Raw genomic sequence first — 18464 nt, 5'->3', positions numbered from 1 at the left:
AATCTGTCGGTTAAATCTACTCCGCCCATATTGCTATTATACTCTTTTATAACTTCGGGACGTGAAACAAATAAGTATTGTTTTGTTGATCTGTTGTATCTTCTACAGTCATCAAAATTTTCAGCAGCATGAATAGTGGACAGCAGTAACACAGATTTATTGTCCATCCATTTAGTGAATGCCACCTCCCCATCATTTCGGACTAGTACGTCACAACTCCCTCTTCCTTTCCTCATTAAAGTTTTATCATCGTCTATTTTATTGATTACTTCTTTTGGCACGCGATTTTTCATTATAGTTCCAGTACATTTTAAGCCTCTTTTAGCAAGTTCGTCTGCCAATCTAACCGTAGTAAAATATCTATCGAAATAAATCAAATGACCAGGCACTAAAGATTCAGTAAGTTTAAGTACAACGTTTTCACCTAAATGAAATTGGTTATCATATGCAAAAGTCTCTTTTCCTTGGTAAATAGTTAAATCGCAAACAAGACCATTTGGATTGGCCAAAACAAAAGCTTTCATACCAGTCGGATGGGGCTTGCCAGGGCAATACTGTCGTATTGGACAGGCCCCAGTAAATGGAATGATCATTTCATCTATAGAAATTTTCTGCTGCCTCCCTTGTGCTTTGCAGCCTTGGAGAATTCTATCTAATAGAGGACGAACTTTCCAAAGCTTGTCCTGTTTCCTCATATCCATAGTTATGTCATTATCAAAAACTACCTTCATTGAATTTCTCAACAAAAAATATCTGTCTCGCGTCATGGCTTGTGTAATCACAGGTAAAGCATATTTTTGGTTCCAGTAAATTCTGATTTGAGACAGTGGTAAGCACGCCATAAGTAATGTTATCCCAAAATAAATATAGCATTCTTCCCTAGTTAAATTAATACTTCTTCCAGTTTTTTCAATTGAAGTCTGATTAGTTTTTTGAACAATGGTATCGATCAAATTGTCGTCAATATACTCGTTAAGGTATTTCATTAAATCTTCGGAATTTACATTATTAGATGGATAAGAAGGCTCTTGCAAATGTGGCATTGACTTAGTAAAACTCCGTCTCCCCCAAAGTTCTTCATTTTCTGGAGTAACTGGAAATCTTTGGGCCCTGCCGCCTCGAGTAAGTACTCTACCTCGAGAACGATAACCACCTGCATAAAAATAAATAAATATTTAAGACATCGAAGAAATATTCATACCAAAAATATAAATTGTTAAAATACCTAAAACCTACCTCTAGTACGCACTCTTCTCAGGCTAGTTGCTATCTGTACTGGTTGCGGTGTGGCTTCTGGTTCGGCTTCAGATTCTGACGTTGTACTACAAAGGTGGTCTAAATCTTCTGGGAAGGGTTCGGCTGTATCCGAATCCTCATCTTCAAATTCAGATTCGTTTAAAATTGTTTCCAATTGTTCATCAGTCAATCCTAAATAGGAAAAAAAACAAATCAATGAAATTTTATAGGAAATCCGGGATAAAAAGTAACCTATGTGGTATTCAGAAACATAAGCTATAATACTACAAAGTTTCATCAAAATCCGTTTAGTAATTATAATGTGATTGAGTTACAACATCCAAACATCCAAAAGTTACATTTATAGTATTACTCTAAATAAATGCTGAATATCCTTTTTCCCGTACAAATTGAATATGCCTAATTATATAGCTAAAACCGAAAGTACTTTAAAACGAACATACTGATATTTGGCTAATTATTCAATCCAGACGATTAAGTTTTGATAAAACTATAACATTTACCTATAAACCATAACCATATCTCAATAATAAATAAAAAGTTAACACATTTTATAAACATTTAACACGAAAAAACAAGTTTTTGTTTACCTGCTGTTCGTTGGTGCTCCATTTTCAATCTTGAACACTGCCCGAAAGAAGAAATATCTGTTCTCTGATTGGCTTAACCAATAGTAACTGTTTTTTGCTGTCAATTTTGTCATTGACAATGACGTTTGTGTGTTTCGGCGCCAAATTTTAAACGAAAATCTAATTTGTGTGTTACAAAGAACATGCGGTCATCATACAAGTGTACTGAGAAAAATGTCGGGACTTCATCATGTCGGACAAATTGTTCTGTTTAAAGGATGCTAGGACTTAGGAGGCTAAGAGCTTCCCTTGCCAGCGCTGGATATTCGTGTTTTCTTTTCATCCAAAATACGTCGACACTTTGCGAATAAAATTCCATTTTAAGCATGCCATCAGCAGCAAAATCTAGAAGACATTCTTTCATTTTTGTGGTGATATCAGCCAGGTCTATTGATTTGTCCAAAAAAGGGTTTAAAATACATCTACGCCCATTGTCAGCTTCAGAGTGCAAGTCTGGAAAGTACGTCAAAAGTTTCTCTTGTAAACTATGCAAGCTCTGTATCATGCAAGGAATGTGAGCCGATACTGCAAAACTTTGGTCTGTTGCATTATCTTCAATAATCTTCTGAACACATGGAAAAGACTCAAACATTTTGTTTTGTAGAGAGGTTGACCACAAACGAAGTTTTGCGTGAAATGCAAAATACAACTTTATCTTTAGCTGTTAAAATATTTTCTTCTCTTCCTTGAAGGTTCTTGTTCAAATTGTTAAGGTAATGTTCTTGTTTTATTGTTTAAATTTTAAACAATAAAATGTAATTATTTAACAACCAGTTAAATTCACTTTCCAGTGAATTTATAAAAAAATCATATTATAATGTTCTTCTTCTTTGTCGATTCACTCTTGGCAGAGTGGTCGTGGTCACGTTGAGACGTCCACATCGGTGGTAGAGGCGGACACAGCTTTCCGCACGATCTCCATCTCTTCCTGTTACTAGACTGTCTGGCGCAGTCTGATACGCGAATTCCTACAGCAGATTTCACTTGGTCGGTCCAGCGCATTGGTGACCTGCCGCGCGATCTGATTCCTTCCACCTTTCCTTGTACTACTAGCCGCTCAATGGAGTTGTTATCTCGCCTAGACACGTGTCCAAAGTATTATAATGTAAAATGATTTTAATTAAAAAGTAAAATTACATTATACGTTTTATTATGAGCACGATGCTTCATAATATGTTTTAATTATAATATAAAATTCATAGGAATAAGATAGCACTAAAGGTTCCGAGCGATAGCACACCGTCAGCACTTCACATTACATATCGCCCGTAGCTGTGCATATCGCCGGTATAATAGTCAATAGACCATTAACAGTGTATTCACTTCAAATACGCTGTTACTGTGGCTAAGTTTTAATTTACTTAACTATTATAAAGTTACTTGGTGCAACCCTGAGAAATTAAATATAATTCTCATAAATATCTACGTAGTTATCAATTTCGTTAATTTATTTTATTATTATTTTTTATTTATTCATTTCGAAATAACACAATTTTATTTAAATAGTTCCTGAACGAGATTTTCTCCGTGTACTACTTTCCGTGGTATCGGAACCTTATATCGAGATACGTTTGAATAGCCGTCTTCATTAACAAGTGCTTAAGATTGGCATCATGGTCAATGGTCATGGTAGGTGCTGTTGAAAACGGGTTGTCCCATAACTAACCTCTTAATCTTCATCACTTGCATTGTTCACATCATGTTCAGATGTTAATAAATTTCTATAAAATGATACTTTTCAGGTATAATATTCTTATCACAATAATATTTTAAATCTTTATATTTTGCCACATTAATTTTTAACAAAGCTTTGTATGCTTTTTCGGGAAAAGGCTACAACTGGGATAATCTAGTTGTCTTTTTAAAACATTGTATTTGATTGCTTTCACTATCACCTAAACTATATCTAGAAACATCATTTTTTTTTTAATTTTATTCCACATAATTTTATCGTTAAGTATTTATATTTTTAGTCCATTTTTTTTTGCTTATATTACTTTTAAAATCAAATATCATGTTTTGATTAACCTCGATAACAGAATAAGGATTCCCATTGACTTTTGCCCATCGCACTAGTGAATACCATTCATCTGGCGAATATACTTCTCTACCTCTTGCAGTCTTTTCTATTAAAGCATGAACTGAGTCGCCCTCATTCTGAGTATGGCCCTTTTCCATAAAATGGTGGCTAATCTTCATTTTAAACATTTTTGCAGCTAATAAATACATATAGTATACGATGCGATTACGATTTTGTCTGACCATAGTTTGACTTCGTTTACTCCCTTAGAAGCTCTAAAAAAAATCATAATCCATCAAAAACTTAAATATATACAGGTCTGGGGCATGTCTTTTCTTAAATTAGGTTTAATCAGTTTCTGCGTCTTCTGTATTATATCCACGAGATCTTTTGACGGATATTTAAGATCTCCCTATTGATTTAAATTTCACAAGACTTTTTGTGTTGGCTTCAGGGTCTCCCAATAACAAGGAGATGCATGTCTCACACGTGCACACTGCGAGACACTTTCCTGGCCACAAATCCAACTATATAAAATGCATCACTTTGTGTTTATTTGGAAAGAGTGCCATTTAGGCAGTCGATATATTCTGCGTATAAGTCGCTGTCGTCTTTAGGTATCTCTGTAAACGCTTTTCTTTCGGTCAATTGATTTAAGGTATTGGTTGGGTTGGTCGTACTGGAGCCGTTTAATATATTGATTTGTTCCAAAGGGATGCAGTTGCCGAGGCCGCCGTCCCGAATTTCTGCCCTTACTATCAGTCTTTTAAATGCAGCTTTCAGTTGCACTGCGTTAGGGTTGTTGTTAAACCCTCCACGAGCTCTGATAGCAGAAAAAAACAATTCAATATGGTCCTGGTTAATTTTGTACACTGGCAAGTATTTCATTCACTTCAAAATGCGAGTGTCTTGCACTTTTGCCGTAGTGCTTGCTTTTTAGTGCTGGAAGAGCTGCAGAGCACTCTTCATACTTATTAGCAGCCCAATGAACCCAGTTTTTCTTTTTGATCCCACGACTAGCTCTCCGGATGCTAGTTTTAACCGGTTTATATAACCGATCGTCCTTCGAAGAGCGCTTCGATGAAGCCAATGTTTTCGGGGCACATTGTTTTTTTCCATCCAGCTGGACGGACCGAATGACTATTCAGTACATCAAATGCGTCATTCATCACCCGAATAAAAATTGATGTACCCTCACTGTCTCGAAATTCAAGCATATGCAATTCCGCATTGCAGAAATCTAATGCGTCTGCCACCGAGTTGCTCAGGAGTTGCGTAGCTAGGCGGACCTTCATTTTTTGTTTTGCGAAGAATATGTGGGCTTTGGTTATTTTGGTTGCCATGTGTAGGCCTTCCTGTTCTTGCAACTTCACTAATCTTTCCAAAAAACCGAAGTCAATTTTTCGGACCTGCGCATGATTCCAATACTACTGAAGAGTCATTATAATATTTTTGAAATTAGCTTTTTAAAAACTAAAAAGGTTAAAATTCATGTTTCTTTTTCATTCTAGGAAATATCTCAAAGCTGTCACTACTGTCACTCTGCTCTATTACATTGTCCTTTTGCTAAAATATTATTTAAAGAACTTCTTTGCAGTTCAGAAGGCAATTCTAACTCGGATAACGGGGAAAATGCAGGGGATATTATTGGTAAAGCAACAAATGTTGAATTCGAAATGCTTTCTTGATCAGCACTTCGAATTAAAACGTCGGAAAGGATCATCAGGTTCGTGGAAGCTTAAATGATTGCCATGAGGACACCGATTCGCCAATATGCGACAAGAACTTTCCAAACAATTTCCGGATTCTTAGTAAAACCATTGCTTTTTTTTAGTTCCATACAATTTGATGGTTTTTGCGTACCTTTGAAGTGTTGCAAATTTTTGGGCAGCAACAAATCCGTCTCGAAAAGTGCATACTCTGAAACTGTGTCTATAATAACATTAATCAGATGTTCTTTTAACAATTCGACGAATGTAGTTAAATCCGGTATATCCTCTCCGCATTTTACTAAATTAGTCTCAGATCGCTTTAATACAGCTCCGATCCCATCAGGGGCACCTTTACCGTGCCCTGCCTCAGTAAAATTCCAAGTTATATGTTCTATATTTGTAAAACTCCTGTCAATGTACGGCCGCCCTTACGAATGTGAATACGGGTACCAATTTTTGGCGTGTTGAAATTGAGGAGACTAAGCTGATCAGGGCTGTAAACTAATCCATGAAGAATTTTGTCTAAGAAATGTTTCGTCTACACATCACACTGTCCCAATCTGTAATTTTATTGATTTGACGCAAGAATGTTACTCAAAATAGTATCGGAGAGTTCGAAAGGGTTTTCCGCTTGTTAGATGTATATTAAATCTAAAGCCAATTGAATTTAAAACCTTCGATAAAGACGATTTATCGCCAAAAAATAAGCCTGCGTCTTTCGAATTCATATGCTTTCCCCGTGTAGAATATTCTCTTCTCGAATAATATCCATGTGGTTGCGAATTGCAGCGGCATAAAATTATCAACGTCAACAATTTTCTTTCTCTTTCTGTCAATAATGTTGTTATAAAATAATGGTATATATCAGTTTACCGGCATGTACCTCTAGTATCGGCGACATTAGTCTCGGGGTTGTCGGCTGGAGCGCCGGGCTTGTGTCTTCCGCTGTTGTTGAGGTCTCTGGCTCTCAGCTTGCTGTGAAGTCTGAATCTACTTGCCTTGCCCGCTGTGAGGTTGAGGATGTGCTTGCCCGCTGCGGGATTGAAGATGTGGTTGCAGTGGGCTCTTCCAGTTTTCCTGTCTAGATGGTTTTTGAATTTGGGAGCCTGTTTTCTGAATGGTCTGGGCCGCTTTAATTAGTTCCCCACAATTTTTGCCAAAAAGGTATTCATCCGTTTTTACTTTTTTGACGGCTTCCTTTATTACTAGACTTGTTCCAGCAAGAGCAAAAAACTTTCTTGATTCAGAGTCCTGATGAAGTACTTCTGCGGCTAATTTAGCAGAGTCGTTCAGCTGTTCGACAATTTCTTTAGTATTAATATTGCCCTTAAGAACACAGGTAAGTGCCTTACCTATTGCGATCCACGCTTTCTCACACTTTTCATTTTCACTCCGTCTGTTATTATTTTTATTGTTCATTTTAGTTGGACAGTTTTTAGCAAAGTGATTTGGTTTCTTGCAATAAAAGTACTTTAAGCAACAAAGAAAGAATACATTAATTATTTCTGAAATAAGGTACACTCACAAAAAGAAAACACAAAATTGAGGAAGAGGAAAGAAAGTAAGATACATCAAATTAGACATTATGTTTGCTGAGAATTTCGTGTGAACTGCATTTCCAGAAAAGGGTCTTGACTCTTTAGAGGTTTGTTGATACCTTTTGTAGTAGACTTATTTGTAAACATTGCACCTTCGTTCTTGTCGAAGTCTCTTCGTAAATTTTCTTGTAATACGTGGGCCACACTGAAAGTTTTGCGTAACTCATATGTAAAACAATTTATTTGAGTAATATTATATTTACTACTTTTTAAAGTAATCTCCGTTACATTTAAAACACTTTTTCATCCGTTCAAACTATTTCTGGAAACATGAGGACCATTGGTCCGAGGGTATGTTTTCTGCGTGCTGTTTGAAAGCAATCACGGCCTCTTCTGGCCACGTAAATGTCGAACCACTCATTGAATCTTAGATTTTTGGGAAAACGAAGAAATCGCACGGTGCTAGGTAAAGACTGCGTGCGGCATGGGTCACGGTCTCTATGTTTTCAGAAACTAAAAATGACTTTGTTTTGTTCGCGGTGTGCGCCGAAGCACTGTCATGGTGCAACAAGGTGCAACTTCTAGGTCGCTTTTCCCTCATTTTTTCTAAGACATTGGGCAAACAAATAGTAGTGTACGACTCAGCATTAACAGTATTTTGTTGCTCAAGTGGGATAGTGCAGACAGAACCCGTCTTAGAGAAAAAAAACGCAATCATTTGTTTGTGATTCTTAGTGCAACCATTGCTTTTTATTTAAGTTCTTTTATTATTTGATTAAAATTATTTATTTTTTCGCCTTATTTCAACTTAATACCAAAAAAAACCTAATTTTCAATCGAGAATTCTCCCGTCAAAATATGATCTTTTTGCAAAAACTTGGGGAGCTTTTTGTTCATTGAAATCTCTACTTTCATATGGTGTAAAAAAAAATCCTTACCATAGTAAATGTTCTCAGAAAATGCATACAAACAGTGTGATAATGAGCTGATTTTAAAAAGTATCGATTAATAGTTAATTTCTCAAACACAAATTTAATATTACCATACATACATACAATATATATCTAGCCCAACTGTTATATAATAATATTTTTTTTTTTCAGAAAATATGACCAAAACAAAGAGAATTTAAATATTTTGTACAATTTCGTTAATTCCCAGTAATTTCACAGCTATGAACATTGAACACGCACACTCACGCTATCGTTGAAAGCATACTGGCCACTATCCTATTGAGGGGTGCGGGGTATGGGCGGTTCATACGATTTGTTCTAAAATGTATGTTCATATTATTAAAAGTAGGATACGTTATTATAAAGTATGGTTGGCAACCCTACAACTTGCAGCAGGTTGCATGAATACGGGTACCAATTTTTGGCGTGTTGAAATTGAGGAGACTAAGCTGATAATCCATGAAGAATTTTGTATAAGAAATGTTTCGTCTACACATCACGTTGTCCCAATCTGTAATTTTATTTATTTGACGCAAGAATGTTTATTCAAAATAGTATCGGAGAGTTCGAAAGGGTTTTCCGCTTGATAACCTTCGATAAAGACTATTTATCGCCAAAAAATAAGCCTGCGTCTTTCGAATTCATATGCTTTCCCCGTGTAGAATATTCAATTCTCGAGTAATATCCATGTGGTTGCGAATTGCAGCGGCATAAAATTATCAACGTCAACAATTTTCTTTCTCTTTCTGTCAATAATGTTGTTATAAAATAATGGTATATATCAGTTTACCGGCATGTACCTCTAGTATCGGCGACATTAGTCTCGGGGTTGTCGGCTGGAGCGCCGGGCTTGTGTCTTCCGCTGTTGTTGAGGTCTCTGGCTCTCAGCTTGCTGTGAAGTCTGAATCTACTTGCCTTGCCCGCTGTGAGGTTGAGGATGTGCTTGCCCGCTGCGGGATTGAAGATGTGGTTGCAGTGGGCTCTTCCAGTTTTCCTGTCTAGATGGTTTTTGAATTTGGGAGCCTGTTTTCTGAATGGTCTGGGCCGCTTTAATTAGTTCCCCACAATTTTTGCCAAAAAGGTATTCATCCGTTTTTACTTTTTTGACGGCTTCCTTTATTACTAGACTTGTTCCAGCAAGAGCAAAAAACTTTCTTGATACAGAGTCCTGATGAAGTACTTCTGCGGCTAATTTAGCAGAGTCGTTCAGCTGTTCGACAATTTCTTTAGTATTAATATTGCCCTTAAGAACACAGGTAAGTGCCTTACCTATTGCGATCCACGCTTTCTCACACTTTTCATTTTCACCCCGTCTGTTATTATTTTTATTGTTCATTTTAGTTGGACAGTTTTTAGCAAACAAAAGACAGTTTCTTGCAATTAAAGCACTTTAAGCAACAAAGAAAGAATACATTAATTATTTCTGAAATAAGGTACACTCACAAAAAGAAAACACAACAATAACTGGAGGAAAGAAAGTAAGATACATCAAATTGGTTATTATGTTTGCTGAGAATTTCGTATTGTGTGTGCGCTGCATTTCCAGAAAAGGGTCTTGACTCTTTAGAGGTTTGTTGACACCTTTTGTAGTAGACTTATTTGTAAACATTGCACCTTCGCTCTTGTCGAAGTCTCTACGTAAATTTCCTTGTAATAATTTACTTTTCACTGTTTCACTACACAATTTAACGTTCGAATTTTCTAAAGCCATGATCAGCGGATCATAATCTGGAGGTAAACCGCTTAACATTAACACTGTTTTGTTGTGTTAAATTGTTGATCCAAGTCTGTGATTCGCAAGATATAAGCTTCCATACCACTAAATTGTTCCAATTTTAATCCAAATAACGTGCGTAAGAGTCCAAGACGACGACACAGTCCCCTATCTTCGTAGGCTGTTTTCAAATTTTACCATGCCTCGTAACCAGGGGCAGCATTTCTAACGTGGGAAAACTGACTTGACTGGCCAGTTGGCTTCTCACCCGGGGCAAATATTTGTGTGATGAACATGGATGTGTGTTCTGTGTCTGGTTTTTAATTATCTATATGTCGGGGCTTTCCCCGACATATAGACACCTTTGTGTAGAATGTGAATCTATTTTCAAGCTGTGGGCGTTGCGTTGGGTAATCGAGCAAAGAAACACCATACAATACAATCATTGTTAATAACCGTTACGTTACACATTACACATTAAAATAAAACACTAGCAAAGAAAAGGTTTACAGTTCCAAGTAGTGGAAGGTCCGAACTCCACGATGTTCGAATGTGAAGTGCCGTCCCGAGGGAGAGCCTTCACCGGCTAGACCCAGATAGAGCTAGATATATAAGTATTTATTTAAAATGATGTATGTATATTTATCAGCGATCTGGTTTCCATAATTCAAGCGAAAGCTTAGTATGGGATCAGATCGTGTGTGAAATATTTATTAAAAAGACGAGAGTTGAACCATCAAACATATCTTTGCCAGTGCCTTTAGTTGTTTGCGGCTGTCATTGACCTTGGGAACACCCAGTGCAGATTCTTCTATAAAATCCCATAAATCTTCATGGGCTAAATACATAATAAATAATATGCCACTGGCTGTTTAACTTTTACACCACCACCATAAAAACAAGGGCGTGAGAAGCCACCTGTGAAAATCTCCCTTGCGTTCCACGATTTTGGAAGCCTTCAATTACATCTTCCTTTGAGTTGTACCACAAATGTTTCCTGATGGACATCTCATCCCATAAGAGTAAATTCCCTCTCAGATGGCAGCAAGGATTTGGAATATTTTTTCAAAATTTGCAAAATTTGTTTATTTGGCCCAGCATTCATGTGAAATTTATTTAACAATGACTCGAGTGAACTAGGAGCAGGCAGCCAAATCATTCTTCTTAATAATTTGTAACAAGTTGGGGACTTTTTGTACAGCCCCAGTGCAATTATTTTCTCGTCCAAATTCCAACGACGACCCCTAGATTTTCTTTTAAAATTCTGCAGTTCTCCTTGGAGTAATAAGGCAAAAGTGGGAGTTATTTTCTTTTGCAGAATTTCTGTAACTGTCTCATTTTTCCTCAAAACATTAAAAAAAGTCTCATTTTTTAAATGCTTTATGCTTTTCTGAAGTCTATAAATTTTGTTCATTTTTCTCTTCATTTTTAATAGTTGTTCTTTCATTTTGGAAGTGCATTTCTTTTGGGAAGTTTCTTGACATACTTCAAGCTTATTTTGTGCATAAGCCTCCTTGTGGATATCCAAGTGAGATTCCAAAACAGGACGACCCATTTTAGATGTGCCAGCAATATGCAGTAAAATATCATTTTTATCAGAGACATTGTGGCTAGAAACTGTAGAAGTCTGAAATTAAGAGAAAAAATACAATTAAACTGCTCATGTTCTAATAACTTGAAGTTTGCATGATATGTTCTTTTTACACATACACTAAAAGTTTTGGCTGTTGTGTTTTTTTTTTTTGTTTTGAGAGAAGCCTTAAACACTTCTGCCAACTAAGGTATCAAACCCAGAATCTAATGCTAATAAAAAAAAATAATATTACATCTTTTTTATCAGAACAAGAATCCTTTTTTATTTAATGCTTTATCTAGATACTGTTTTTCATATTAAATTACACAAATATCTAGAAGATATTAATAAGTACATGACATGGATTACAAAAGAAATATAACATAGTTATATAACAAGTTAAGGTAGCTACTAATTCTTTTTTATACATACTTTAATTTACTGGAAATCACAGCTAAGGCTATAACATGATTTTGGATTTGACTTGGACCATAATTCACGACTGAAAATGGCATATAAATACATAGAAAATATAAACTTATTATTTTCCTGACCACAGCAATTATCAGAATAAAATGTGATTCGTAAATTATTGTCATTTATTTCGTTAGCTCCTCTTAATGCCTCGACCTCGCTCCAGATAAAAATCACAATAGTCTTTCGCTAATTCACTTATAGTAAAATTACAAACATTGAACTTACACTTATAATATAAAGTAGAATCAAAATCAAATACATCTCCTTTCGGAAGAGGCAACACTGCCTGGAGGGTATAACAGGCAACATGTAGCCTTCCTTAACCATTGTTTTGTCATTTGACTTTTCCTGGCGACATAACATCGTTTTTAAAGCTAATGCATAGTTCGCACTGGTTTTTTTTAGGTGTGTGAAAGCCAATGTTATAATCTTCATGAAACACTTTTCTATATGTATGAATTTTAGCAGCTTCACAGTGCATTGTGTTTGGTAGTCGATTATTTCCATAGTCGATTATTTTTTCACATTCCTACATTTCAGCTTTTTCTCTATTAATATTCTTCTCTGCAACTCTTTTTTTCGCAAGGCTACAAGTAGCTCAAGTAGTACAAGTAGCAAGTAGCTCAATGGCATTCAGATCACAGTGGTAGGATAATCTTATCTATTTCAATTTCAGGTGCTGGTTTATGTTTCTTGACGAGTTCTAATAAAACTGATTTGGTCATTTGGTCTGTAAAGTCAATTCCGTTTTGAAGTAACCACTTCTTAATTACATTTTTTCTTATGTCATTGTAGGCACTCTGTTTGAATTCAGTGATAGGCGCATTTGTGACGCATTGTCTATTAATAACACTTGGACCAGGTAAATTAGGAATAAGCATCGTAATAATTTCCATTTCTTGAAATTTTCTTTATTCATGTCGTGGTGAAAGTCGGCATTATTGTTTTTCGACTTGTAAACGAGAAGTGCATTTGGTATGAAACCTTCTTCAGTACCAGCATGGACGACAATAGTAAAAGTTCCTCAAGTGAAATATCTGATGAAGGTCTAGGTTCATCAGGACTTTGCCAACATTTTATATTAATTGGCTTCAAAATACTCTAGGTATTTTTAAAAATGAAATTTAAAACTTTTAAAAAATTTAAGCAGTTCAAACACCGCTATTTTGCGCGCGCTTTGCCTTAATGTTTACTGTGGACTTTTCAGTTACTTCGTAATATTTATAGTTTTAATAACTTTAAAACCATGGAAAAAGTAAAAAAAATATCTTATAAGTATTGTATAGTACCGGAGTGCACAAATACTACTCGAAAAACACCCGACAAAGTGTTTTTTCGTATTTCAAGTGATGCGAAAATACGAAAGCAGTGGTGTAAGGTGATGAGAAGGGATAATATATCTCCTAAATCGTGTTTATATTGTTGGGAAGATCATTTTAACGTAAGTGTAGTGTGTTTGCACTTGTGCCATATATTTGGCAGTCAATTTATTTCCTGAACTGACATATCGTCCCATTGCTGATGTTGGGCATTTTATTTCTATACTATACAAACTATTTTCACCATCTGGAAAAGCACCCATAATAGGATGTGTACTATTTAACTTTAATCCACATTTACTTATTTTTATTTTACGAATTTTTTCTACTTCATTTAAAACCTGACTTTCCAACAATTTTCCCCCCTTTCCTTTTCATAGCCTCTGTGTCCCTCAATTTACGTGAATTTACTCCCAAAATGGTATCCGTTATCGTTCCATCGAGAGTATTGCAATGTGCAGCGTCATAAGCTTTTGAAGCTGTGATCCTTCCATACCTCAACTCATGCCACAATGGGCAGTCATTTTCTTCCAAAGTAGCTATTGCAGCTCCTTTGTATGCATCTGCAGTCATTATAAGTTTGCAATGTTCTATTTATTTATTTATTAAAAAGTTTCATCGCCAGTTGTTACATATTTATCATTCACTTAAAACAGTAACATAGGATTTACACGTTATTATGAACAACTATTACAGATGAACACTACATTCACAGAAAATAAAAAAATGTGTGCGTGTACTAGAGTACACACGTAAGAAGTGAAACTTCTTTATGTCCTTATTTTTCAAAAAATAATTTACTATATACAATATTAAAGAAATACGTTAGTCACACGCTCGTCGCTACCTACTTAAATATTTACACCGGCCGCTGCTGCAACCCGCTCGCTTCGCTCGCTCGGCTCGTGCGGTAGTTCAAAAGTTAACCTAAGATGCTCGTCGCTTCGCTCCTCGCTACTTATTTACATATTTACACCGGCTGCTGCTACAACTCGCTCGCTTCGCTTGCTCGGCTCGTGCGGTAGTTCAAAAGTTAACCTAAGATGCTCGTCGCTTCGCTCCTCGCTACCTATTTGAATATTTACGCCGGCCACTGCCGCGACTCGCTCGCTTCGCTCGCTTGGCTCGTGCGGTAGTTCAAAAGTTAACCTAAGATGCTCGTCGCTTCGCTCCTCGCTACCTATTTAAATATTTAAACCGGCCGCTGCTGCAACTCGCTCGCTTCCCTCGCTCGGCTCGTGCGGTAGTTCAAAAGTTAACCTAAGATGCTCGTCGCTTCGCCCCTCGCTACCTATTTAAATATTTACACCGGCCGCTGCTGCAACTCGCTCGCTTCGCTCGCTCGGCTCGTGCGGTAGTTCAAAAGTTAACCTAAGATGCTCGTCGCTTCGCTCCTCGCTACTTATTTACATATTTACGCCGGCCACTGCCGTTTTCAGCTTATAAAGGATTTCGACTTAGGCGGATTTTGATTGGACAGAGAGTTTGAGGTTTATTCTTATAAATTTTGAATTCATAAAATTATAATTGAACACCTGACACCAATCAAGCAAACACGTGTTTACGTGAGTCATAGATTTATTATCGTATACTCCTAAAATGTTTTCTAAGAAACAATAGTGTACTTACATTGTCGGCACGTTCTTAAAGTCGGTAACTTATTTTTGTTCGAACAATAGAGGTAATAAATTCCTAATGATCAAGTTGTAAAGGTTGTAAAATAAAAAATATTCTATATTAAAACGTATATATTATAATATGTGCGTCATTAATTTCTGACTGTTTCGAAATTTGGTGCAAAATAAAATAGTGTGTAAATAAAATTTGTAAAAAATCAATAAAATAAAACAATTGAGTAAAGATCTATAGGCATATTATGTATGTATTTATACAAGATATGTATATTATATATTTATACAGGGAACTTCTCAACGTGTTATCTATGAAATTATACTTTTACTCAATTGTTTAATTTTATTTACACACTGTTTTATTTTGCACCAAATCTCGAAACAGTATAAACTGAGAATAACTGTAAATATTTTAGAAAAATAAATATGTACCACAATAACATTCAAGTATTAGAAAAAATTTATACATAATTCCACCCACGTGCTAGTGTATCTATACATATTATCTATACATATTATAATAAAATTGAAAAAATTGAAAAATACAATCAAAAAGTGAGGTTAATTTTAAATAACTTAGAAAAATAAATACCATAATTACACCTAAGTATTAGAAAAAGATATGTAATTACTTACTTTTTTTTTAAATTCACTGGAATTAGAATAATTAAAATAAACACTTTGATTGTGCTGATCACTTTAATATAATATTATCACGTCACCATAGAGCGTTGGAAATAAATACGAGTGCAATAGAAAAACGGTCAAGTAAAGTGGTAGGACGTACGTTAAAACGATACGATATCCCTACTCCGCTGGAGAAAGTATACGTCGAATCACGCGTGGTAGGGATAAGAAAAAAAATGTCACGAGTACGGCGTAACGCAAAAATGTAACGCGCGCGGCGTAACGCAAAAACTGTAACGCGCGCGGCGTAACGCAAAAACTGTAACGCGCGCGGCGTAACGCAAAAAATGTCTCACAAAATTTTTGTCCACCCCCGATAAAGAAGTTTCACTTCAATAATAAATTAGGCGATATCTATACACAATTAAAATTAAACAAAAAAGAAATGTGTGTGCTCTTATCATTAAAGAGTACAACAGGCAATATTAAAATAGTTATTACATTAAATATATCATCTATATATTACGGACATAAGGACAATAATATGTGAATTTGAAAAAGAATTAAGTCTTAATGTTAAGCATTGCTTTCCGAAACTTATAGAGGGAGTCTGAGAAAATATCCACTGAGTTCTATAAAATCTATAAAATCTAGGGTTTGTAGCTTTGCTTGTAGACAGAATATGGTGTATTGACAATTTTTCCACAGTGCTTGGCGCTCTATAACGCTCTAGAAACCAATAAATAATAAAATATTAGTTTCGTTTATTTTTAACATAAAATGCATAGATATGTGGTCTTATCATGTTTTTTCCAAGTAAAATTTTACAGGAGATAAAAAAACAACATATATAGTTTTGAAACCCTTAATGTCTGACTATTGATTTTAATATATATAATACTAACTAGCAATCCGCCTGCGGCTTCGCCCGCGTTTTCAAAAAAAAACCCGCATAGTTCCCGTTCCCGTGGGATTTCCGGGATAAAACCTAGCCTATGTCACTCAGAAATGATGTAGATTTCCAACAGTGAAAGAATTTTTCAAATCTGCCAAGTAGTTTCGGAGCCTATTCAATTCATACAAACAAACAAACAAAAAATCAAACCTTTCCTCTTTATAATATTTGTATAGATTATGTAATGTTCGCTAAACTAACTATTTTAAAGGATTTAAATTCAAATGCTTTATATATGAGAAATGTTTAAAGAATAGAAAATAATCGATCACGTGGCGGGATTCGACCCCTTTTTCACCTAGATGGAGTACATCTTTCGCAATCACGGTCACGGTCACACGCCACCCGTACGAAAGATCACGTCTCATCAGCGGGTTCAGCCGTCCTCACCCTTGATTGCGAAAGATGCGGGTTCGAATCTCGCCATATGATCGATTATTTTCTTTTCTTTAAATATTTCTCATATTATTATTTATTTACACACGTAGTCGGGCTCCGTCACGCGTGTCAACGCGAGCGCAACTACCGCGACAGCATGGCGTGGAAGGCGCGCAACTTCGGCGACACGAGCCAGTACGCGGAGGCGCAGCGGATGCGCATGCCGAGTTGCGAGAAGCTGAACAAATTCCAGGGGAGGGGGGGTGAGTAAGCAAGTAAGTTCCAGCGGTAGGGGCTGTGTTATATTGTGGGGGGGGGGGTTAGACACATATAATTAGGGGGTATAAGTAAGCTTAACGAGTTTCATAGGTAGGGGAGAATTGCTCTTAATGGGGGGGAGACATAACATTGGGGGGGTTAGTGCGGTAATAATTAAATGATGACAAGCTGTGGTTAATTGGTACCATAAAAAGTTTCTATAACCATGTGTGTTTCAAAAGGGGGGGGGGGGTTAATTTGATGGTTATTTTATATGGTAAAAGTAACTGCTAACGTTACAGTCAAAACTATAGTAGGAAGAGTTTCTTTTTGATGTAGTATATGAATATGAATTACTATGAATCGATGTACTTTTAAATTTTCATTTAAAAATGTATTAAATGTAGATCAACGCCATATTTTATCTTTTAAATTGCTTTATATGTACATGTGTTTTTTGACTACCCCCCTTGTTGCAGGGGTTAACGCGTGATTCGCTGAGTCCGGAGTTCGATTCCCCGTGAAGGTCAGGAATAAATATTGTCTTGATTGGGAACAGATTTCATTATTATATACTTCCCCATTAATATCATCAGTAATACATGTAAAATTGTATCTGTCCCATATCCTTAAAAGATTGTTTTTTTTATAGACGAATGTTATTGTATTTTTTATTTGAATTTGTGTTTAATTAATGAGAATAATTGCTTGAACTGAGCTTGAACGAGCTCGAACTTGAACGATTCAACTGAGAATAGGATCGATTCTGCGCCATTTTGTGACGTCATAGGTCGTCAAATGAATGCATAATCTAAGCTAAGAAGTTTGTATTTAAAGGAGATGTCCAAAAAATGACCCAGAATCGACAGGAATGAAATGTGTACCAATCAATGGATTGATAATTAAATATATTATAATTTAGCAAAAGCGGTAATCCTGAAATCCTTATAGTATAGGAGCTAGGAGCAAAATAACATAAGTAAGAAATTCCTTTAAAAAATAAAAAAATAAGTTTACGTCATGTTGTAGCTTAATATGACGTTATAATAATATTGTATCACTTGTGTTATACATGATAATTATCATCAACACATTTTAAAAGCAACAGCAACATAATAACGTCATGTTCGATCACAACATAACTGACTAATGATTCCGTTTTTAGTAGTTTTTATTTTGGTTCAAGATATTACAATTGCTATAGTACTGTGTGTATTATTGGTGCCTAATTCTGTGGCTAAGGAATGGAAATAAAAAATAATAATAGGTATAGTGTAGGAGTTAAAAGACAATAGAACTGAATAAAAAATCATTTGAAAATTATTATGATGTGGATGAGATTATTGTTGTTATTATAATTTTAATTTTTAATTGATTAATTGCTTTTGCTTGTACATTCATGTGTAACACAATTTGTTGTAGA

General features: G+C 35.6%; 1 protein-coding gene and 1 pseudogene across 2 annotated transcripts in view; one reads left to right on the top strand and one right to left on the bottom strand.

Moving 5' to 3' along the window:
• LOC149475757 (dnaJ homolog subfamily B member 12) overlaps positions 1–17879 on the top strand; it is a 34683-nt gene extending 16804 nt beyond the window's left edge. Inside the window, exons 6-7 of one of the 2 annotated variants that reach the window (XM_089712914.1) lie at positions 16894–17046; positions 17521–17879. In XM_089712914.1, the coding sequence (XP_089569040.1) occupies positions 16894–17046; positions 17521–17534 (167 nt within the window). In that variant the 3' untranslated portion in view covers positions 17535–17879. Of the gene's footprint in view, positions 1–16893; positions 17059–17520 lie in introns of both variants that reach the window. The other variant, XM_089712915.1, reaches the window with a different exon arrangement.
• Positions 10680–13765, bottom strand: LOC149475758 (uncharacterized; annotated as a pseudogene).
• Positions 17880–18464: the final 585 nt, after the last annotated feature.

This window comes from Colias philodice, chromosome 29 (assembly GCF_061535455.1).
Source record: "Colias philodice isolate Cphi_HAF_F1 chromosome 29, ilColPhil1 Martin Lab GWU primary, whole genome shotgun sequence".
Classification (NCBI taxonomy): domain Eukaryota; kingdom Metazoa; phylum Arthropoda; class Insecta; order Lepidoptera; family Pieridae; genus Colias; species Colias philodice.
This window is presented reverse-complemented; position numbering and strand designations above follow the sequence as displayed.